Source organism: Ranitomeya imitator, chromosome 5 (genome assembly GCF_032444005.1).
Source record: "Ranitomeya imitator isolate aRanImi1 chromosome 5, aRanImi1.pri, whole genome shotgun sequence".
NCBI lineage: Eukaryota > Metazoa > Chordata > Amphibia > Anura > Dendrobatidae > Ranitomeya > Ranitomeya imitator.
In genome coordinates, this window is record NC_091286.1 from 450239005 (window position 1) to 450262803 (window position 23799).

The window sequence follows — 23799 nt, forward strand, 5'->3', positions numbered from 1 at the left end:
CGAATTCCAATGTGCTAGCACTTCACCTGGCTCGTGGTTGTTGTAATCCTGTGATTTATATAAAGCTGTTGCCATTTTGACAACAAAAATAGTGTGTTTTGTGTATTTATTCTACTGCCTACTGTAGTTATGGTTGTGTTAAGATGGAGTGGGGGTCCGTCCCATATCCAAAAGTCATGCCTGTCTACCACCCAAACCTTTTGTGCTGCCATCCACCAATGCAGTAAGGCCGGCGTCACACTGGCGTATTGCATCCGATGCGAGATCATCGGATGTGATATGCTAATGACACTCGGCTCCTGCTCGCAGCCGAGTATCATGCGTCTGTGCTCCGATTCTCTCGCACAGGGAGGATCGGAGCACAGCTGCGGAGGAGGCGGAGAAATGAATTTCTCCATCTCCTCCATTGCTGGGGTCCGCTTATAACGCACAGCACTCAGATGTTATCCGAGTGGTGTGCGCTGTCTCACTCGCACCCATAGGCTGATATGGGTGCGAGTGAGCTGAGAGTTTTCCTCGGTCCGAGACAATCGCAGCATGCTGCGATTGTCTCGGACTGAGGAAAACGGCTGACAAAAAGTCGGCTGCTGGGAGCTGCCCCATAACTTATCATTGGTCCGAGTGCAATGCGATTATTTATTTATTTTTTTTATCGCATTGCACTCGGCCGTTTAAAGCGCCAGTGTGACGCCGGCCTAAGGCGTGATATCAGCTCCCCAGTGTCAGGCTGTTAGCCAAAAGCTGATATAATGTGATTATAAATGTAAGATTCTCAAAAATTCTTCTATTTCCTAGGCTTCAGGACAATATAGAGGAGACCAGACAGTACACAGAATATTCGTACATTTACATTTCCGAAGTCTAGCTAGACAAATTGATTTCTCAAATGTTTATTCTTCTGTTTCATGTGCACAGGTCTGATATGCCAGAGCAAATATTTTCCATGGCAAGACCATGATTCATGGGCTTTATATAAGGAAGGTGCCATGTGCAGCACTATTCCTTTCTCGCATACAGCGTCCAGAGGTAACCCAGGCTGACTGAAACATCATGAAGCCACTGTTAGTGACCTCGTTACTCTTTTGTTGCTCTGTTGTACGGCCTTTACCGCAGCCTGGTCGTGTTGTAAACTGTGATGATGCCGACGTGCATGAGGCAGCTAACGTAGCCGTTCAGCACATTAATAGCCATCACAACACTGGATATAAGTTTACCCTCAACCGAGTTGAGAAAGTCTTTCTGCGCCCTTCGGTAAGCAAAAAAATTGAAACTGCTGAGAAATTTCTGTGGCTACTAGATTTCATGTGCTTGTTAAATCGTGAACATATCTAATCAAAGACAATTTAAGTATTTCGATTTTTACAATTTAAACAGTCCAGGTAATTTAGTAATAGTAGACATAGTAACATTGGTCACTAGTAGAGAAGAGTCAGTCGGATGTATGACTCGGTTGAGGATCGCAACGCAATGCTCAGACTAGCCATCAGCTCTCCTGACCTGAGCGTGACAGCTGCATAGAAACACATGCTTTTTCGCTCAGGTCGGGAGAGCCGCGAGCCAGTCCGTACATTGCATTGTGATCCTTGTTTGAGTTACAAAGCCATCTGACTCTTCCCTTAAACATACAAAACATACAAGACACAACCAGGCACTAGAAAATCAACAGCTAAGTTTTGTTTTGTACCTATATAGTCTTATATGAGTCTTATACACATGTATATTTCTATATCTATAAATATACATATATATGTATGGTGTATATAGTGCCGTTTTATTATGTTTTTGGCTAATTTCTCTTCTGAAGATAAAGAAAAGATTGTTTTTACAGACTGACAAATCAGTTTGCAGCTAATGCTCAGTCAAGATCCAAATTATTGGACTTTTCTTTGAGAGATTTGAGTGAATCAAAAATATAATTATATGACTTATATACAGTATATTGCTTTCACAAGAACATAATACATACAATGTAATTGAATTGTGTTTGCTTTTGTTTTTAAGGGATTAGGAGACATTATTTTCATGGAGTTAGATCTCCTGGAGACAAAGTGTCCATCCAAAAGTCCAATACCAGTATCGGATTGTGAAGTGAGACCAGTTGCTGAGCAGGTATGTCTGTATAGCTTGTGCTATGTAAATCAATCAGATTAACTACATGTATCTCTCAATACTTTACATATTGCTTTCATGTAATACATAACATAGAAAAGAAGTAAAGATGATAACTAGTTAAATCATAGACAGCGATCCTACACTATAGTCCTATAACCAGCACAGCACCACTTAAAGTCTTCTGATGACCTACAAGGGAGTTTGGATTTTCTCGAATGACTGCAGACAGGCACTATCATACCTTGCTAACGTCACTCTCTGTCTCCGGTATACTGCTACTGTTACAAGCATCACATGATGTATTTTGCTGTCCGTGTCTTTTTATTGGCAGGCAGTGGAAGGCGACTGTGATGTGAAACTTCAGAATCAAAGCGGCACCTTTACAGTCATTAGCACCAGGTGTAAATCTGAACTGGGTAATTTTCTGAATTTAGTTCAAATATCTATAGAAAAATTTGAGAAATAATTGTCATTTAATAATATAAATAATTTACCTAATTACAAAGGTCGTCATTCATTAAGACCAGGGTTTCGTTTACCACTCATACCATTATTTATTTTTAGAGTACCATTGATTCCATTGTGCTGTACATGTGATAAGGGGTTACATACAAAATACAAATCTAAAATTACAATCAAGAAAATAACATTGACAGATTGGTACAGATAGGGAGAGGGCCTTGCCCTCGCGAACTTACAGTATACAGGGTGTAGGGGAAAGAGTCAGAAGGTTGAGGGTTACAGCAGCTCCAGTGGTGGCAGTGAGGTAACGGTGGGGCCAGTGAAAGCTGTAAGTCTTCTTGACGAGATGGGTTTTCAAATTCTGTCTGAAGGTTCATGGAGGATGCTTGGGAGAAGTCTTGAATGCAATTGGGTGAGGAGTGTACAAGGGTGGAGAAGAGATAAAGGTCTTGTGAGGGCTGGAGATTATATCTGGGAAGATATCAGGAGAGTACTTCAAAGATATATGGAGAAGACAGATTACGGACAGCTTTGTAGGTTAATGCTAGCAGTATAAACTGTATCCATTGGAAACTTGGGAGCCAATGAAGAGATTTGCCGAGCAGAGAGGCATACGAGTAGCCAGGGGTTAGATGGATTAATCGGGCAGTAGCATCAAGAATGTACTGGAGAGTTGCGAGAGTATTAGTTGAGAAGCCACAAAGGAGGATATTGCAGTAATTGAGGCAGGAGATGATGAGGGCATTAACTAACATTTGAGTAGAGTGTGTTGAGGAAGGAATAATTCTGGAAATATTTTTTATTTGGACGCAGCAGTAGGTGGTAAGACCTTGGATGTGTGTTTTGATGGAAAAGGCAGAGTCAACAGTTACACTGAGGCAGCGGACTTTGTTTACAAGGGAAAGTGTGATGTCATTTATTGTGATAGATTGGGTAGGGGATTTAGGTGAGATGGAGGAAAGATGATTAGTTGTATTTGTCCACATTAAGTTTTAGGAAGCGAGAAGTGAAGGAGGATGATATGGATGATAGATACTCTGGATTCTGGACAGCAGAGAGGTGACATCTGTGCCAGAGAGGTAGACCTAAATGTCATCAGTGTATAGATGGTACTGTAAGCCATTTGACAGGGAGTTGTCCCAGGCCAAAGTTATAGAAACATTACTTATAGAATAAGATATGCCATTAATTAATTCACATTTCATCCTTCATGCCCCTCATCAGAAATGTTACTCCTGTCAGGAACTGGAGTAACATTTCTGGCATAGGGTATTTTGCTGCTTTCAATTAATTTGATGGCCATGCATAGCCACACCCCATATGCCTGGCTTCTCCAAGCCCCACCCATATAAGCAGCGTTCACTGGTTTGAAAGCACCAAGAGTCGCAAACATTTTTGCACAAAAAAATAGTGACTTTTCAAATTGTTTTAAGCGAGTCTCCTGGCAAAAACAGTTTTATGAATTACCGCCCTTGATTTCTATACTATGACACGGTTACCAAGTTAATCACAGTTCCTGATTCCTGTCATGCTATGCATTGAACTTTCACAGAATTCATGGGAGGATATGAGTACCGAGCTAGAAGTAGGGGCTGGAGGAAAAGTTAAGCCAATTTTGGCAAAATTACAAGTATATGTAAATGTAAAAATAAATAAAACAGGATCTCATACATTTGTAGGAAGCAGAAATCTAGTTACCATTGTTTTGTTTTTTTGTTTTTTTTTCAGTACAAACCCAAAGTGTTCCATTTCCAAATGTTATATACAATTATTTTTCTGTCTCCTTTTAGATTCAGCAGAAAATATGAGAATGTATCCTGACCGCCCACTGCTGGCACCTCTTAACGATTCCCAGGTAGTGCATGCAGTTGATGTGTCCCTTCACAAATTTAATGGAGGAAACAACACAGCATTTTACTTACTCCATGAGATTGGCCGGGGAAGCATTCAGGTAAAAATCTAACAATTTGCGATAATTTTGGCAAGTATTGTATGCATATCATAGGCAAATCAAAGGATCATACAGGTGTGAGGGGCCGCAGGGCCGAAGTCGTGGCTGACATATATTGTTCAATCATGCCCTGGTCTCCAGTTACATACAAACAATGTCCTGTTGTCAATGTACTTGCCTCTCTGCTCTCTGCACCTTCAGGGACTCCTGTGAGTCGCTTAAGACCCCCTCCGTATGTTTGCGCACAAACAGAAACACAGTCCAATTTCAACTGTAAACAAATAACTTTACTTCTTTCTTTTTGCAGCACGTCCATATCAGATACAGCATCAGTGTAGGGTTCCATGAAATTCACAACCTTCTCTTTTCCTGTTCAGCCTTACTACGTTCAGGGGTTCGCTCATCCGCTTCGCACCGGGCAAGAGGGCATCTGCCTATGAAGTAAGCTGCCACATGTTGAGCGGCCTGCATCCCTTTACTGCTGTGGCTTTGGCTACAGCCTCTGTTCCCACTGCTGCTGTCACTGCTGCCCTTCTGGCCCATTGGCCCTGGATGGCTGGGCTTCTTGCTTTGAATGTTGCAGAGGCAACCGCACTATATGGGCTCTAAGGCCCTTCTGCTACAAACAGAAAAAAACTTCTATCTTATCCACGGATGGCTCCTCCTAATTAACTATATTCACTAATGTAACCCCATCTAGTGTAATAACTGAGGTACTGCACTTTCCCTATTAATAATGTACAAATAACTAAATGCAGCAATAAATATACAATAATGTATACAAGGCAATATTTGAAGAAAGGGAGTGGAGCGTCACACGATCCTGGTACATTCCTTAGACATAGGTATATTCACATTGCAAGACTAGAAATTGGAAATCAATAGCATACAGTATAATAATTACACTAGTATGCTATTGATTAATTCACAAAATATATTTATAAGACTTATTGAATAAATATTAAGAGCAGGCTAAAATCATCTAAGGCTACGTTCACATTTGCGTTGTGCGCCGCTGCGTCGGCGACGCAATGCACAACGCAAATAAAAACGCACCAAAGCGCACGCAAAAACGCTGCGTTTTGCGACGCATGCGTCGTTTTTTGCCGAAATTTGGACGCAAGAAAAATGCAACTTGTTGCGTTTTCTGCGCCCGACGCTTGCGGCAAAAAAACCGCATGCGTCGCACAACGCAGCACAACGCATGTCCATGCGTCCCCCATGTTAAATATAGGGGCGCATGACGCATGCGTCGCCGCTGCTTCGCCCGACGCAAACACGCGAAACGCTAATGTGAACGTAGCCTAAATGAGTTATTTATGATATTTTTTAAAGCAGGGGTAGAAAGATTGTGCAAGGGAAAGTAAAATATATATAACTGGTGCTGGTAATGGAAGTTTGGAACCCTGTAAAGCAGCCAGCAGCTCACCATTTCTGGCGCATTGTGAGAGAAATAAGGGAGGTACTCTATGATAAGTTATTGGATAGACAGGCTACAGATCTACTGTCTGTGTATGCCCTAGCCATTGGGCAATGTATTGAGTTATCTGCTAGTTGTAATGGATATATACGGTAGTCAAATTATATGGCAAGTCAGAGGCACGTTCTTGCTAATGATGTGATCAGTAGAGTTTTATGTTTAGAGACTCAGAATTGAGGATATATGGTCTATGTAATATTGACTTCATATTCTGAGGGGTATTTTCTGGCATTGTACATCTGTAACATGTCAGCTCCACTTTAACTAAGATAATACATATTTTGAAATGTATCTTCTACTATAGCTGTTTATGGGGAAATTGCATGCATTCATTTAGTTATGGTAAAGTAAGGACTATTCCCAGCTTGACCATTCATGGCATATCCATGGCAAACATGCTTAGCAATTTCCAGAACTTCTGGAAAGATATTTGGAAAGAGCTGTCAATGGGAGCCATCTCTTCATTAATAGCAGATTGAGAAGGGACCCTGTTCTCCAGATATGTGATGGTCCCTTGATCCCAGCAAACAATGCCATGTCCCACTGGTGGACGCAAACAAAAGAAGGCCCCTGTGTAAGAACAGTATATGGGCTATTTCCAGTCCAATAGCTCATCATAATGGACAATTCCACTTGCCTTGGAGCTGGAAGTGGACCCCTTACATTTTTTGGAACCTGTGTGGCTGCAAAGGTTGCCCCAATGATATGTCTGCCCCTGCCATACCCATGGAAATGCTGTAAATATCAGGGAGAGGGAAAACCCTTTAATTGGAGGCTTTCACCCCCCAAAATGTTGACTGAACCAGTTATACAGGTATTTAGGGGGCTACAGGAAAAACCTTTAATTGGAGTCTGTCATGCCAAAAATGTTGGCTGAACCACTTATACAGATATATAGGGAACTTGGCCTCATAAAAACCATAACAGTAGTGTAGATTTTAGTAATTTAGTTGGCATTAAAAACTATTTTATTGTAATGCAAATGATGGGGCTTTGGTGCACCTTTGATATGGCTAAGAGCTCGTTGCACCGTTACGCCTTGTGAATACACTATGTATACTGAGCACTGCCATATCTTGATTCAGTGCTGCCTGAACTCTGCAGCCGCGCTCATATAATATTATTGCCAGCCCTCAGTCCTGCCTCCTGTCTACATTGACTTTCACTGACCAAACTATACTAGCCTGTAGTATTAGATGCATTGTTGTACTAAACGTATATTTCCAAAGAATTTCCAATGCAATTTTCACATTTTTTTGTAGTCCGGCATTAGCAATTCGGTACATGTTGAGTTTGTTATTGCAGCAAGTAACTGTACCGTAGATGAAGCCAATTCTGGAACTGCTGCATGTGTGGAGCAAACTGGAGCTGGCGCTGTAAGTATTTGTTTCATGACGTAGGATATTGAGCTTTACAAACGTTTTTATTTTCAGGTTTCCATATTCTTCTCATTTTATTATAAAGTCAATTTGAAATAGCCTTAAGTTCATATTGCAATATAAGATTCTTTAGTTGCTGAAGTTTTATCAAGGCCGGCTGAAGCTAGCATTATTAGGGTATTGTAATGTAAGAATTTTGTAGGATATGCTGTAAACCCTCCAAGTGCCCTCAGCTGACTTGTCTACTGTAAGTTGCTAATAAATTATATATATATATATATATATATATATATATATATATATATATATATATATATGACAGGTTAGCCATTTTATAGTAAAACTTCTAATCTAGAGTGTCCTAAAATGTCATGTTTAGCTACACTAAAGAGTTAAGGTACCGTCACATTTAGCGACGCTGCAGCGATCCAGACAACGATCCCGATTGCTGCAGCGTCGCTGTTTGGTCGCTGGAGAGCACACAGACAGCTCTCCAGCGACCAACGATGCCGGTCCCCTGGTAACCAGGGTAAACATCGGGTTACTAAGCGCAGGGCCGCTTAGTACGGTGGCGGCAGTGGTGGTGGGCAGCACGGTGGCGCAGTGGTTAGCACTTCAGCCTTGCAGCGCTGGGGTCCTGGGTTCTAATCCCACCCAGGACAACATCTGCAAAGAGTTTGTATGTTCTCTCCGTGTTTGCGTGGGTTTCCTCCGGGCACTCCGGTTTCCTCCCACATTCCAAAGACATACTGATAGGAATTCTAGATTGTGAGCCCAATCGGGGACAGTGATGATAATGTGTGCAAACTGTAAAGTGCTGCGGAATATGTTAGCGCTATATAAAAATAAAGATTATTATTATTATTATTAGTAACCCGATGTTTACCCTGGTTACCAGCGTAAACGTAAAAATCAAACAAACACAACATACTTACATTCCGGTGTCTGTCCCCCGTTGCTGTGCTTCTCTGCACTGACTGTGAGCACCAGCCGGAAAGCACAGCGGTGACGTCACCGCTGTGCTCTGTTTTCCGGCTGGCCGGTGCTCACAGTGCAGAGAAGCACAGCAACGGGGGACAGACACCGGAATGTAAGTATGTAGTGTTTGTTTGTTTTTTTACGTTTACGCTGGTAACCAGGGTAAACATCGGGTTACTAAGCGTGGCCCTGCGCTTAGTAACCCGATGTTTACCCTGGTTACCAGTGAAGACATCGCTGAATCGGCGTCACACACGCTGATTCAGCGATGTCGGCAGGAGGTCCAGCGACAAAATAAAGTTCTGGACTTTCTGCTCTAACCAACGATGGCACAGCAGGATCCTGATCGCTGCTGCCTGTCAAACTCAATGATATCGCTAGCCAGGACGCTGCAACGTCACGGATCGCTAGCGATATCGTTGAGTGTGAAGGTACCTTTACTGTGCCTATGTTTTACTCCAGCTCTTCACTGGAAGACCCCCTGCTGCCCATCAAGGGGTCATGTGAACACCAGTCTCTGCATCTATTGGATTAAATATGGAATGTAATCTTGAAGTTAATTGATTTACCCACATGACTGCTTCCCAACTTTCCCTTCATGTATCCTCTTCTGGGAAGGTGCTGAAAGTGTCCAGTGCAGATTCTCACGGCTCTCCATTAGCACTTAGCTAGTTTAGCCACATTTTAGCATCTTTTAGTTCCATTCTATTGGCTGTGACAGTAATCTGTAGCCGTTGAATGGGAGAGGGAGTACCACCTCTTTCTTGGCGGCACCCCTAGTGCTTATTTTAATTAGCTGGCCTTGCACAACATCATCATTACAAGTGATGTTATGCCAGGCGGGATAATCAAAATAACAGCTACGGATGTAACCGGGTAAGAGGCAGTACTCCCTCTCCCATCCAACGATTGCAAACCACTGTGGTCACTGATGAAATGGGACATGCGAATATATTCTCATCGACTCTAATCAGAATTTATTTTTGATTTATCATTACAGCATTTTGGAGCTTGCTCTGGGTCAGTTGTAAAAAGTCCCGGAGCTGTAGATGAGGAAGTTATAGCTCAATGCACAGTCTATGAACCTCAGGTAATCACATATCTATGCATTTTCTTTTACAGATGCACATATGATAATGTAAATCTAATAACATACATTATAGTTTACTTCTAGCCAACGGAAGGAGGTATCAATGCAATTGCCACCAGGTTAATTACACAGGTCTGCAAAACAAGAGTTGTTTTGGTTATTCCACATAATTTTTATGTTTTTAAGTGCGCTGAGTCAGAAAATGACCTCTGTTTTGTCGTAGGACATCACGTTTTCTGACAATTTAAGTAACTATGTTAAATAAGACAATACCTCAAAATAAATGAAAATAGACTCATAAAATTAATTTTTTATTACAAATGTTTCATGAAAATCATTTTTTAACAGCAATGAGCTCACTAACACACACTAAAATCGATTCTTCTTCCCTGTGAGGCTTCTCTTGGTACATTTACGCTTGTGAGTAGCATCTGGAATGTCTCTCTGAAGCATCCAACAATAGTCTGCCATCATTGTAATGCTCCATCTTCCTTGGTATCTTCTTTCCATCTCTTTAATGTCCTGTTGGAATCGTTCACCTTGCTCTTCACTCACAGCTCCCAAATTTTCAGGAAAGTTGTCAAGGTGGGAATGGAGGAAATGCACTTTTAAACTTATCAGGCAACCTAAAGCTTGAAATGCTTTCAGCATTCGTCCGACGATTTTTTTGTAGTCAGGGTCTTTGTTATTGCCTAAAAATTTCTCTACGACCTCTTTAAATGCAAACCACCGTTCTTTTTTAGGATGCGTCATGGTATTGATAAACTCTTGATCAGCTATAAGCCTTCTAATGTCTGGTCCGACGAACACACCTTCCTTCAATTTTGCCTCCGAGAGGCCTGGAAACTTGGTGACCAAGTATTTGAAGCACTGTCCATCTTTTGGAAGTGATTTCACGAATTGCTTCATCAATCAAAAATTGAGACAAATATACTACATTTGAAGAGAATTTTGCATTTTGTGGCAAATCCTGACATCCAGGATTTTTTTCAATATTTTTTTCGTTTTCAGCACACCAAAATACATGGAAATTAGATGAAAATAATCAAACAGCTTTTTAGTCGCAGACCTGTGTTATGGGTCATGGTCATCATCTCACTTCTCCCATTATCTTTTTCTTACATCGAAAAGTACATAGACTAAACAGATTGCCCCAGAATTCAGTACATTGGTGCTAAACATCATGTGCCATCTCTTATAGTATTGTCCAAAACATATTCATTAATCTCCTCTTTTTCCACATTACATCTGTACTCACTGTAATTATGACCTTTCTATGAGACCAATCTTTTTTGTTTGATTGCAATCATGCAAGTTCTGTTATGTTGAATGTCCTATTTTATAACTACAATAAGTTTGATAATAGAATGTATGTATGTAATGTGATATCTTTAATCAGTATTTGTCGGAATATCCGAATAATGGTACAATCATAAAGAAACCAACAGTTGGCACTATTCACTGGTCAGATTTTTCACTGATCAGTATATGTATATATATATATATATATATATATATATATATATATATATATATATATATATATATATATATATATATATATATATATACACACAATGTATATCGTGTTATCTGTATATACACATATACATACAGTTGCGCTCAAAGGTTTACATACCTCTGCAGAAATTTTGCTTTCTTGGCCTTTTTCAGAGAATATGAATGATAACACCAAAACTTTTTCTCGACTCATGGTTAGTGGTTGGGTGAAGCCATTTACTGTCAAACTACTGTGTTTTCTCTTTTTAAATCATAATGACAACCCAAAGCATAAAAATGACCTTGATCAAAAGTTTACATACCCCATTTCTTAATACCGTGTATTGCCTCCTCTAACATCAATGACAGCTTGGTGTATTTTGAGGTAGTTGTGGATGAGGGTCTTTATTTCCTTAGATGGTAAAGCTGTCCACTTTTCTTGGCAAAAAGCCTCCAGTTCCTGTAAATTCCTGGGCTGTCTAGCATGATCTGCGCGCTTGAGATTTCCCCAGAGTGGCTCAATGATATTGAGATCAGGGGACTGAGATGGCCACTCCAGAATCTTCACTTTGTTTTGCTGTATGCCAATAACAGGTTGACTTGGCCTTGTATTTTGGATCATTATCATGTTGGAACATCCAAGTATGTCCCATGCGCAGCTTCCGGGCTGATAATTGAAAATTTGCCTTCAGTATTTGCTGATAACGTGCTGCATTCATCTTTCCTTCAACTTTGACCAAGTTTCCTGTGCCTTTGTAGCTCACACATCCCCCAAAACATCAGCAATCCACCTCCGTGCTTTACAGTAGGAATGGTGTTTCTTTCATCATAGGCCTTGTTGACCTCTCTCCAAATGTAATGTTTATGGTTGTGGCCAAAAAGTTCAATTTTGGTCTCATCATTTCAAATTACCTTGTTCTAGAAGTTTTGAGGCTTTTCTCTGTGCTGTTTTGCATATTGTAGGCGAGATACTTTGTGGCATTTGCAGTCATCAGCCTGGAAGCTGCGCATGGGAAGTACTTGGACGTTATAACATGACAACAATCCAAAACACAAGGCCAAGTCGACCTGTCAATGGCTACAGCAGAACAAAGTGAAGGTTCTGGAATGGCCATGTCAGTCTCCTAAACTCAATATCTTTGAGGTCAAGACCATAGACGTGAACAGTCTATAATATTAAGGTTAGGTTCATTTTTAACATTGAGAGATAGCATATCAACAATAAAATCCAGGAAATCAAACTGTGAAAATTCTATAAATTTATTAGCATTTTGCAGTGAGAAATAAGTATTTGATCCCTCTGGCAAACAAGACTTAATACTTGGTGGCAAAACCCTTTTTGGCAAGCACAGCAGTCAGACTTTTTGGTAGTTGATGAAGAGGTTTGCGCACATGTCAGGAGGAATTTTGGTCCACTCCTCTTTGCAGATAATCTCTAAATCATTAAGATTTTGAGGCTGTCTTTTGACAACTCGGAGTTTAAACTCCCTCCATATATTTTCTATTGGGATTAATGTCTGGAGACTGGCTAGGCCACTCCATGACCTTAATGTGCTTCTTTTTGAGCCACTCCTTTGTTATCTTGGCTGCATGTTTTGGGTCATTGTCTTGCTGGAAGGCCCAGTCATGACCCAGGGAAAGAAAGGAGCTTATCACTCAGGATTTTAAGGTACATGGCTCCATCCATTCTCCCATTGATGCTGTGAAGTAGTCCTGTGACCTTAGCAGGGAAACACCCCCAAAACATAATGTTTCCACCTCCATGATTGACAGTGGGGACGGTGTTCTTTGGGTCATAGGCAGCATTTCTTTTTCTCCAAACACAGTGAGTTGAGTTAATGCCAAAGAGCTCAATTTTTGTCTCATCTGACCCCAGCACCATTTCCCAATCACTCACAGAATCATCCAGGTATTCATTGGCAAGCTTCAGATGGGCCTGCACATGTGCCTTCTTGAGCAGGGGGACTTTGCGGGCACTGCAAGATTTTAAACCTTTACGGTGTAATGTGTTACCAATAGTTTTCTTGGTGACTGTGGTCCCAGCTGCCTTGAGATCATTAACAAGTTCCCCCTGTGTAGTTTTAGGCTGATCACTCACCTTCCTCATGATCAAGGATACCCCACGAGGTGAGATTTTACACGGTGCCCCAGAGCGATATCGATTGACAGTCATTTTGTATTTCTTGCATTTTCTTACTATTGCACCAACAGTTGTCTCCTTCTCCCCCAGCATCTTACTTATGGTTTTGTAGCCCATTCCAGCTTTGGGCAGGTCTATGATCTTGTCCCTGACATCCTTATAAAGCTCTTTGGTCTTGCCCATGTTTTAGAGGTTAGAGTCTGACTGATTAATTGAGTCTATGGAAAGAAGTCTTTTATAAAGGTGACTATGTAAGACAGCTGTCTTTCATGAAGGTAACGAGTTGATTAGGAGCGACTAACTGGTCTATAGGAGCCAGAACTCTTAATGATTGGTAGGGAATCAAATGCTTATTTCTCACTGCAAAATGCAAATAAATTTATATAATTTAAACAGTGTATTTTTCTGAATTTTATTTTTGATATTCTATCTCTCAATGTTAAAAAATTAATCTACCCTTAAAATTATAGACTGTTCATATGTCTTTGTCAGTGGACAAAGTTACAAAATCAGCAAGGGATCAAATACCTATTTTCACTGTAATATATATATATATATATATATATATATATATATATATATATATATATATATATATATATATATATATATACATTTATACAGTGGCATGTAACAGTTTGGGCACTACTGATCAAAATGACTGCTATTGTGGACAGTTCAGCAAGTAGAAGATTAAATTATGTCTAAAGGGGCTAAAGTTAAAGATCACACATTTCCTTTGTTTTTTAAGCTAATGTATATTTATGTATATATATATTACATTTTAAAAATTACAAGAAGGAAAATGGGCACCCTGCATTGTTAGTACCTAATAGCACACCTTTTTGCAAGTATCACAACTTTTAAACTTTTTTTTCTAGCTAGCCAAGAGTCTTTCAATTCTTCTTTAAGGGATTTTCATTAGTGAGGAGCGGATATACTCATTACTCGAGATTTCCCGAGCACTCTCGGGTGACCTCCAAGTATTTTTTAGTGCTCGGAGATTTCATTTTCATCGCCACAGCTGAATGATTTACATCTGATAGCCAGCATAAGTACATGTGGGGGTTGCCTGGTTGCTAGGGAATCCCCACATGTACTTATGCTGGCTAAGAGATGTAAATCATTCAGCTGAGGTGATGAAAACTAAATCTCCGAGCACTAAGAAATACTCGGAGGACACCCGAGTGTGCTCGAGAAATCTCGAGTAACGAGTATATTCGCTCATCACTAATTTTCATCCATTCTTCCTTGGAAAATTATTCAATGATGTTCAGTTCAGGGGTCTGTGAGGTCCCTTGTAAAACCTTCAGCATGCACCTTTTAAGGTAGTCTATTGTGGATTTTTACGTGTGTTTATGATCATTATCCATCTGTAGAAGCCATCCTCTTTTCAACTTTAGATTTTTTACAGATGGTGTTCTCTTTGCATCAAGAATATGTTGAAATTTAATTGAATCCATTCTGCCCTCTACCCATGAAATGTTTGCTGTGCTATTGGCTGCACACACCCCCAAAGCATGATTGATCCACTCCCATGCTTAATGGTTGGGGAGATATTTCTTTCCTGAAATTCTGTGCCTTTTTTCTCCACACATACCTTTGATCATTGTGGCCAAAGAATTCTATTTTAACCTCATTGGTCCACAGGACGTCTTTCCAAAATGCATCAGGCTTGTTTAGATTTTCTTTTGCATACTTCTGATGCTGAATTTTATGGTGAGGATGTAGGAGAGGTTTTCTTTTCTTGACTCTTCCATGAAGACCATATTTGTTCAGATGTCTCTGAACAGTAGAACAATCTACCACAACTCCAGAGTCTGCTAAATCTTTCTGAAGGTGTTTTGCAGTGAAGCAGAGGTTCTGATTTGCATCTCTAGCAATCCTATCAGCAGCTCTCATTGAAATTTTGCTTGGTCTTCCAGACCTTATATTTACCTCCACTGTTCCTGTTAACTGCCATTTCTTAATTACATTTCAAATTGAGGAAAGGGCAACTTGAAAACGCTTTCCTATCTTCTTATAGCCTTCTCCTTCTTTGCGGGCCTCCACCATTTTCATTTTCAGAGTGCTAGGCGGTTGATTGGAAGAACTCATGGCTGCTGCTTTGTGTCACAAAGTTAGAGGAGGCTGGGTTTATTAAGCTAATAAAGGTCTGAAACCTTGGTCAAAGTTATCTCAGCACACAAATCTACAAGGGTGCCCAAATGTTTGCATTGGCCCATTTTCCTTTTTGCAATTTATACAGGTCCTTCTCAAAAAATTAGCATATAGTGTTAAATTTCATTATTTACCATAATGTAATGATTACAATTAAACTTTCATATATTATAGATTCATTATCCACCAACTGAAATTTGTCAGGTCTTTTATTGTTTTAATACTGATGATTTTGGCATACAACTCCTGATAACCCAAAAAACCTGTCTCAATAAATTAGCATATCAAGAAAAGGTTCTCTAAATGACCTATTACCCTAATCTTCTGAATCAACTAATTAACTCTAAACACATGCAAAAGATACCTGAGGCTTTTATAAACTCTCTGCCTGGTTCATTACTCAAAACCCCCATCATGGGTAAGACTAGCGACCTGACAGATGTCAAGAAGGCCATCATTGACACCCTCAAGCAAGAGGGTAAGACCCAGAAAGAAATTTCTCAACAAATAGGCTGTTCCCAGAGTGCTGTATCAAGGCACCTCAATGGTAAGTCTGTTGGAAGGAAACAATGTGGCAGAAAACGCTGTACAACGAGAAGAGGAGACCGGACCCTGAGGAAGATTGTGGAGAAGGACCGATTCCAGACCTTGGGGAACCTGAGGAAGCAGTGGACTGAGTCTGGTGTGGAAACATCCAGAGCCACCGTGCACAGGCGTGTGCAGGAAATGGGCTACAGGTGCCGCATTCCCCAGGTAAAGCCACTTTTGAACCATAAACAGCGGCAGCACTGGACTGTTGCTAAGTGGTCCCAAGTACTTTTTTCTGATGAAAGCAAATTTTGCATGTCATTCGGAAATCAAGGTGCCAGAGTCTGGAGGAAGACTGGGGAGAAGGAAATGCCAAAATGCCTGAAGTCCAGTGTCAAGTACCCACAGTCAGTGATGGTGTGGGGTGCCATGTCAGCTGCTGGTGTTGGTCCACTGTGTTTCATCAAGGGCAGGGTCAATGCAGCTAGCTATCAGGAGATTTTGGAGCACTTCATGCTTCCATCGGCTGAAATGCTTTATGGAGATGAAGATTTCATTTTTCAGCACGACCTGGCACCTGCTCACAGTGCCAAAACCACTGGTAAATGGTTTACTGACCATGGTATTACTGTGCTCAATTGGCCTGCCAACTCTCCTGACCTGAACCCCATAGAGAATCTGTGGGATATTGTGAAGAGAAAGTTGAGAGACGCAAGACCCAACACTCTGGATGAGCTTAAGGCCGCTATTGAAGCATCCTGGGCCTCCATAACATCTCAGCAGTGTCACAGGCTGATTGCCTCCATGCCACGCCGCATTGAAGCAGTCATTTCTGCCAAAGGATTCCCGACCAAGTATTGAGTGCATAACTGAACATTATTATTTGATGGTTTTTTGTTTGTTATTAAAAAACACTTTTATTTGATTGGATGGGTGAAATATGCTAATTTATTGAGACAGGTTTTTTTGGGTTATCAGGAGTTGTATGCCAAAATCATCAGTATTAAAACAATAAAAGACCTGACAAATTTCAGTTGGTGGATAATGAATCTATAATATATGAAAGTTTAATTGTAATCATTACATTATGGTAAATAATGAAATTTAACACTATATGCTAATTTTTTGAGAAGGACCTGTAAAATATTTAAAAATATATATATCTTTGCCTAAAATACAAAGGAAATGTGTAATCTTTAATTTTAGCCCTTTAGACATAATTTCATCTTCAACTTGCTTAACTCTTCACAGTAACAGTAATTTTGAATAGTGGTGCCAAAACGTTTACATACCACTTTAAAATACTATAAATGTGATTAAGAACGTTGCGAGCTAATAACTTTTTCTTTTTCAGCCTGAAAAAACTGGAGCACTACAGGTCCCCCTGGCACCTCCACAAACTAATGTTGTGTCACGTTTTCACCATAACCTGCATGATCCCAGCATGGGTCCTCATTCTTCTGAATCTAACTCTGCTGAACAACTTCTAGCTTTCAGAGCAGGCCATGCCCATAGGAGGTCGCTCACCGGTAATCCTGTGCCAAGTCTTCCCTTGTGTCCTGGCAGGAAAATACACTTCTAAAATGCAGTTATGAGACAACATTGTTAATTTGCTTTCCTGTATCACATTATATCAGAATCAGATGAAGTCATGACAATTTTTGATTTTTAGGGCAAATAACTGTGTTGTTAACTACAAAAATACTGGCCCACAAATTGGTATTTTGCAAAGTGTAATATGGTTAAAAAAGAAATACATTTTATAATTGTTAAAGGCCCCGATAATCATTAGAATGGAGTCAGCCAATCCAGTTGATTTTAGCGGGACTGAAAAACCTTTTAATGAGTATGGGGTCCACCAAACTCTCCACGTTAAGTTACATCGCCCAATCATATTGCTTCTCAGAGACAGAAGCTGACACCAGAGGTTTCTGGAGAGGACAGCTTTGTCAAGCAGCGGCTTATTGCACTCTCCTTGATGCCTCCTTCATACGTCCTTGTTTCCAGTACATGTGGTATCCGTTATTTTCACAGATACCACACGTACCCATTATAACCTATGCTGCGGTCCACATGTCCATGTTTTTACACAGACCATGTAAAACACACGGAGACTTGTCCGGTTTTTTACGGCACCACGGATGACAGGGGCCAAAACAAGTTTATGGATCTGTGAAAAACACGGATCCTTTGCTATCTGTCTGCCATCCGTGTGCTGTCCATGTTTAACTTTGCAAAGTATAGGAGAAGCTGTGTAATTTCTTTTTTTATCTATACTGTAAAAAACACTAATAACACGCTCATGTAAGAAAGGTCTCATGATTGACGCGTGTCTTTCACATACGTGTTTTCTACGGACGTGTGAAGGAGGCCTAATGAACACCCTTGCACGTTCAGCCGAGCATGAGTGTGTATGAGGGGTTGGGGATAGATAGCTAACTACTATCTAATGGGCACCTTTTAAGTCCATAAAACGTAATTACGTTGCTACAGGAGCTCGAAAGCTGTCAAGATCATCAAATCGAATAAATGAGCGCTCGATCATAGTACACAAAGGGTAATCTTCTCTTTTGCATTGTTGACTGGTACTACTCATAGTAAACTGTCAAAAAGATTAAAAAAAATCTCCTTAGCATGCAGTATTAATGCAAAGTTCCTCAAAAAAAGAGTGCAAAAAAAAACAAAACATATATTTGTATTACTCTGCCCACAGTGTTACTAATACAAGTATTCATGATGTTAGCCTCAAAATTGGCTGTTCTTTATAAATACTTGCTTTAAATGATAGCAACCACAGTGTCTTTCTGCCTTAAGACATAGCACACCTTATTTCTAAAAGTTTAGTCCACACTAGCTCACTGTACGTACAACATATACAGAAGAATGGTTTATTACATTCCTTAAATCTGAGCATAGGCAGCATAGAGGTAGTCGATCACCACCAAAACTAAAATGGGACCTTCGTATAGAGACTTAGCTCCTATAAAAATCATACTTTAGGTTTACATAAAAATATGTTTATTACATATTCCAATGAGGGGTCCTTCTAGGTAGACTGGTAAGCAAACAAAGGAGGTGCAAAGAGGGTATTATCCAGTGATGATACTTGCTCACCTGATGGGGTTGCACATGTAACAATCTGTAGGCAAATATTGGTCAATGGCCCAGGGGAATTGCTGTACAAAATGAAAGCGTTTTTTCTGTGCTGATGGTGGGATACCACGAAGGGAATCAGGTCAAGATGAATGAAATGTGTTTTTAATATTTACATGTTTCAAAGTTATCCAACGTCTTCCACAAACTGTGGTTGTATCCTGAGGAAGAAGTTGGACAATTTTGAAACGCGCAGATATTAAAACCACATTTCATTCATCTTGATCTCCTGAGACCCTTCATGGAATCCCTCCAGCAGCGCAGACAAACCCGCTTTTATTTTGTACAGCAGTGAGGGGGTCTTTGGTGCACCCTTAATTAGCAGCCTTTGCATTTCCCCATAGCTTCCCCTCAGTGTCAGTGGAGGCGCGTTCTCATTCTTCTCCTGTCTGAACTTGCCACTTGCCGCTGTGTGATCATATGTGCTGTGAGCAGATGCTGTAGACAGGAGAGAGGAATGAGAGCATTCATGATTTGACCTTGTGCAGGCGTGCACCCACTGGGCTACTGTAGTGTTAGTGCGGAGGTGCAGAGCTCTGGATTCATAACAGGCAACACTCACTGTGGGCAACTGAGTGTATCAATCGAGCTAAAGGGAAGTGTGAAGGATCCTCATGGACGAGACAGAAGGTGCACCCTAACTTGGCATACATAATAGAACAGTTTTTATATAAAGTAGTGAAATCTATAAAAGAGTTATAATTTTTATAAGAGCTAGTCAACCGCCACAATATTGTGGATCCATATGTGAGCCCTTATTTTAGAAAGAAAACATTTAATTCATGCCTGTTCCGTGTTTTCATTAAGTATATTATGTATCATTGCTATAATTTATTCTCTCGTTCATTGATGGGAATCTGTCAGCAGATTTGTGCTATGCGATCTGATTCCAGTGATCTGCCACTTAATGGGCTACGTGTTGCTCTTTTAAGAAAATCAGTGTATCATCAGCAGGAGATTATCACTACAGGACTAGGTGTCACTTGCCTCCTAGTCAACTGCTCTGTGTAACCACACCCCCACCACTGATCAGCAGCTTTATCTCAAAGTACAGTAAACAAAGAAATCTGCCAATCAGAGACGTGGGCGGGGTTTACAGAGCTTAGAATTTTGAGCTCTGCTGGAGCTGGAGCAGAGAAAACTGCGATTGTATCAAAATGACGGCAAGCAGACCAGTAAGTGACACATCGCTGGTATCAGGGTCTCAGCCTATATATTATGGTCCTATCAGAATGCATAGCAAAAACCTGGTGAAACATAGTTAGTGGATCTAAACTTTGTATTTTGTCAAGGTCCCACATGATGAAAACATTGATCCTTAGATTAAGCTTTCTTTCTTCCTTTGTGCTATAGCGTTAGACATTTACCTAATCATTGAGTCTTTTGTTTGCTGACAGCTAGAAAGGGCTAAAGGTGATATGTGATTTCATACACTCACCATTTATATAAGTGAGCTGGGAATGTGACTTATTTACTGGGTACAATGACCATTTTGATACGTAAATTGAACAAAGTCTTGTTCCTTCTTCGATGAAGGTCACTACTACATTACTACTGATTCCCACCCAGATATTCCAAGTTATTGCTAGATAATCTAGGGGTGGGATAGAACCAGAGCTAACTTGCATTGCTGGCAATAACTCTGCTGCGGAAGCTGCTGCTGATTTATCAGTTAAATGTGAACCGAAGGGAAGGGTCTGTGCTTCAACTCAAATTAATAATTCCCCTATATGAATCTTTAAGTGGTTTAATTTACATTTTGGGTGACAGGTTCCCTCTAATATCTTTTGGCAAATAATATGCCAACATAATAACGCTTAGACGACCATATGGAAAAATGGCAGAGTCACATCCACTCAATGTGGATGAACACATGACGCTGCACACTAAAGATGGGTGCCAAAGTTACCTTTACATTGCATGCATTATTCTGGTCTGTAGAATGTAAGCCCCCCCGCTCAGACAGCAGTAATATAGCGGGGGTCCCATGTCCACATAGGCCTGGCACATTCATTTATGCTATAATTATTAGGGGTCAAGTTGAGGTCAGGTTATTTTACTGTTACTGTATGTAAAAGCAGTCAGATCTGGTTCTGACTGGCTTTTTGCCCGCCTAAACTTTTGATGGATGATTGGTTGTCAATCAGTTGCTGGGCAGATTTTGTTATGATATATACCTGAGCGCCGGCGTTGGATACTCAGTTCGCCGGCGCTTGAAGAAAAGAAGAGATCTCACCGAGTGATGGAGAAGCTCCTTCAGGAACTCCTGTCAAGAGCCGGCGGGGAGGACGGAGAGGATTGGCTGAGGAGCTGCTTGGCTATGAAACCTCCATTAGCAGCCTCCAAAGCCATCCCTCCTCCTCCTGTAGTGAACTTGCGGTGCCAGCTGCGGGTCAAGAAGCGGGGACTCCGGCTGCCGTGAGCCCTCCGGTGAGGACCAGAAGACAGAAAGCAACTTCCTCCCCTGCTCCGTCTCCTGCGGCGTCCAGGCTCGGCACGTTGGAAGCAAGCGGGAAGTCACGCCGCCGCTGCGCGTCGAAGTCTCGCAGCCCTCCGCGAGATTTCGGCGGCCATCAGCTGGGTGAGCCATCCACGTCATCGGGAGCGGCCGGAAGAGCCAGAAAGGGCACCGGCCGTAAAAGCGCTGCGGTGCCCCTCTCCGCTGGCGCCCGGTCGGCTCCTGCACCTGCTGCACGGGGCTCGAGGTCTGCTCCGCCCCCCCCTGTCGTCGGAAGAAGAGGAGGATCGTGACCCAAGACTTGCCAGGCAGCTGCGCTTGCCCCGTTCTGCGGGCTGGAGCGCAGGCTGTGAAGGAGGAAGAAGATCGGACGACCGACCTGCGAGGGGTGAGACTTGTAATGTCCCCTTGTCTGTCCCTCAGAGCCAGTTAAGGGACTTAATTAAGTCTGTAGTAGCTGAAGCGTTAAGCGAGGCTAATAGCTCATCTCGGGCAGCAGCTTCTCCTGCTCCTTTTCGCTCGGAAGCTCCTGCTCTTAGTATGCCTCCTTTGAATCCTTTCAAGGAAGCTTTAACTTGTGAGCTTTCCCCACTGGGATTCCATTTGAGCCCCTCAGTTAAGGAGCTCATTTGGAATAATCAATTTGTCGATCTGTTTTCATTGTTACCAAGTAGGGATCACCCCCCTAAGTCAGAGAAGAAAGATGACAAATCTGACCATGATGACCCTAAACGTAGTATTAGGTCCTTTAATAACTGGGTCCAGGCGTTTGCCATCTATGCTGCCGTGTTGGGAGAGAAATCACCTAACCTTTGTAGTAGTCTCTTCCAACACGTCGACATTATTTTGGAGGCTTCTAGAAATTTTGGTGGCTCCGCATGGCTCAGTTATGATGAGGCATTTAGAGATAAGCTGTCAGTTCACCCCGAGGTAAAATGGGGATCAAAAGATATTGGTTTATGGATTAATCTCATGCTTCCCATGAGGAATGCTGGTACTAGGCAGACTTCTGTTTCTGTCAGCAAAAAAGGTGTTTGTTTTGCTTACAATGATTCTTTCTGTAAGTGGAACAATAGTTGCCGTTTTCGGCATGAATGTTCTTTCTGTGGGAATTCCCACTCAATGTCCAAATGTTTTAAAAAGCAGGCTGCCCAGCAATCCTCTAAGGAATCAATTTCAAAAGGCTCAATCGCCAGTGAGACTGGAAAAAATGGTCCACTGGCTAAGCAAATACCCAGACAGGGAGATCAGTAGTTTACTATATGACGGTTTCTCTTTAGGTTTTCGTGTTCCTCAATTCAAAGGTTCGGGTTGTGTTTTAGTTGAGTTAGGCAGAGTCGCCGGCCCCTTTTTGTCCCCCCCCATATTTAAATTTTCGCTTATCCACCCTGGGTATTGTTCCCAAAAAGGAGCCGGGTTCCTTCCGGATGATTCACCACTTATCTTATCCAGTCGGTCAATCACTGAATGATGAGGTGGACAAGACAATGTGTTCTGTCACCTACTCCTCCTTTGATGGCGCTCTGGATATGCTTAGAAAATTCGGCCCTAATGCCCTTATGTCCAAATCAGACATTAAATCTGCCTTCAGACTTCTCCCAGTTCATCCGGAGGGGTTTAATTCATTGGGTTTTCATTTTGATAACTGCTTCTTTTTTGACAAATGCCTCCCTATGGGTTTTTCCCTGTCCTGTTTCTATTTTGAGAATTTTTCCCGTTTTTTGCATTGGGTTTTGGAATCTAGCGGTTGTGAGGCAGGTATTTTACACTATTTAGATGACTTCCTTTTTGTTGGCCCATCCCAATCTATGTCTTGTGAAAATACTCTTTCTAGGTTCCTTGAATTGTGCGCATTTTTTGGAGTCCCAATTGCCCACGAGAAAACAGTAGGCCCTTCTTGTCATATCGAATTTTTGGGCATCACGATCGATTCGGTCAAAATGGAAACCGTCCTGCCTCAGGAAAAAATTGACAAGCTTCGTAGTTCTCTGGAAAACTTATTAGCAAAAGACAAAATCACTCTTAAGGAGCTTCAGTCCCTGCTGGGGCTACTGAACTTTTCCTTAAGGGTCATTCCGATTGGCAGGGTTTTTTCCAGGTCGCTTTACGAAGCTACTAAGGGGCATTCTTCCCCTAATTCTCATATCAGATTGTGTTCCGAGGTAAAAGAGGACGCCAGAATCTGGCTATCATTTTTAGCGGGTTTTAATGGCAGATCAATAATCCAATCTCCCTTTGTCTCTTCGGATTCTATTCCCCTCGTTTTTTTCTGCAGATGCCACTCTAGGAGTAGCTTGTTTGTTTCAATAACACTGGGTATCCTTAGACTGGCCTGTCAATTGGGTTGCTAGAAAATTAAACAAGAACCCTTTTATTACTGAGCTTTTGTCAATCCTGCTATGTACTTG

The 23799-nt window shown here is 41.3% G+C and overlaps 1 protein-coding gene across 2 annotated transcripts; it reads left to right on the forward strand.

The window, feature by feature from the left end:
* Positions 1-950: 950 nt before the first annotated feature.
* Positions 951-19715, forward strand: AHSG (alpha 2-HS glycoprotein). Of its 2 annotated transcripts, XM_069768053.1 has the most exons (7): positions 951-1251; positions 2002-2109; positions 2444-2528; positions 4365-4525; positions 7268-7381; positions 9363-9452; positions 17135-19715. In XM_069768053.1, the coding sequence occupies exons 1-7, from the start codon at positions 1051-1053 to the stop codon at positions 17360-17362; spliced, it is 987 nt and encodes a 328-aa protein (XP_069624154.1). In that variant the 5' UTR covers positions 951-1050; the 3' UTR covers positions 17363-19715. The 2 variants fall into 2 exon arrangements, with proteins under 2 accessions (XP_069624154.1, XP_069624155.1); XM_069768054.1 differs by lacking the exon at positions 7268-7381 and having other exon boundaries at positions 17135-18569.
* The last annotated feature ends 4084 nt before the right edge of the window (positions 19716-23799 follow it).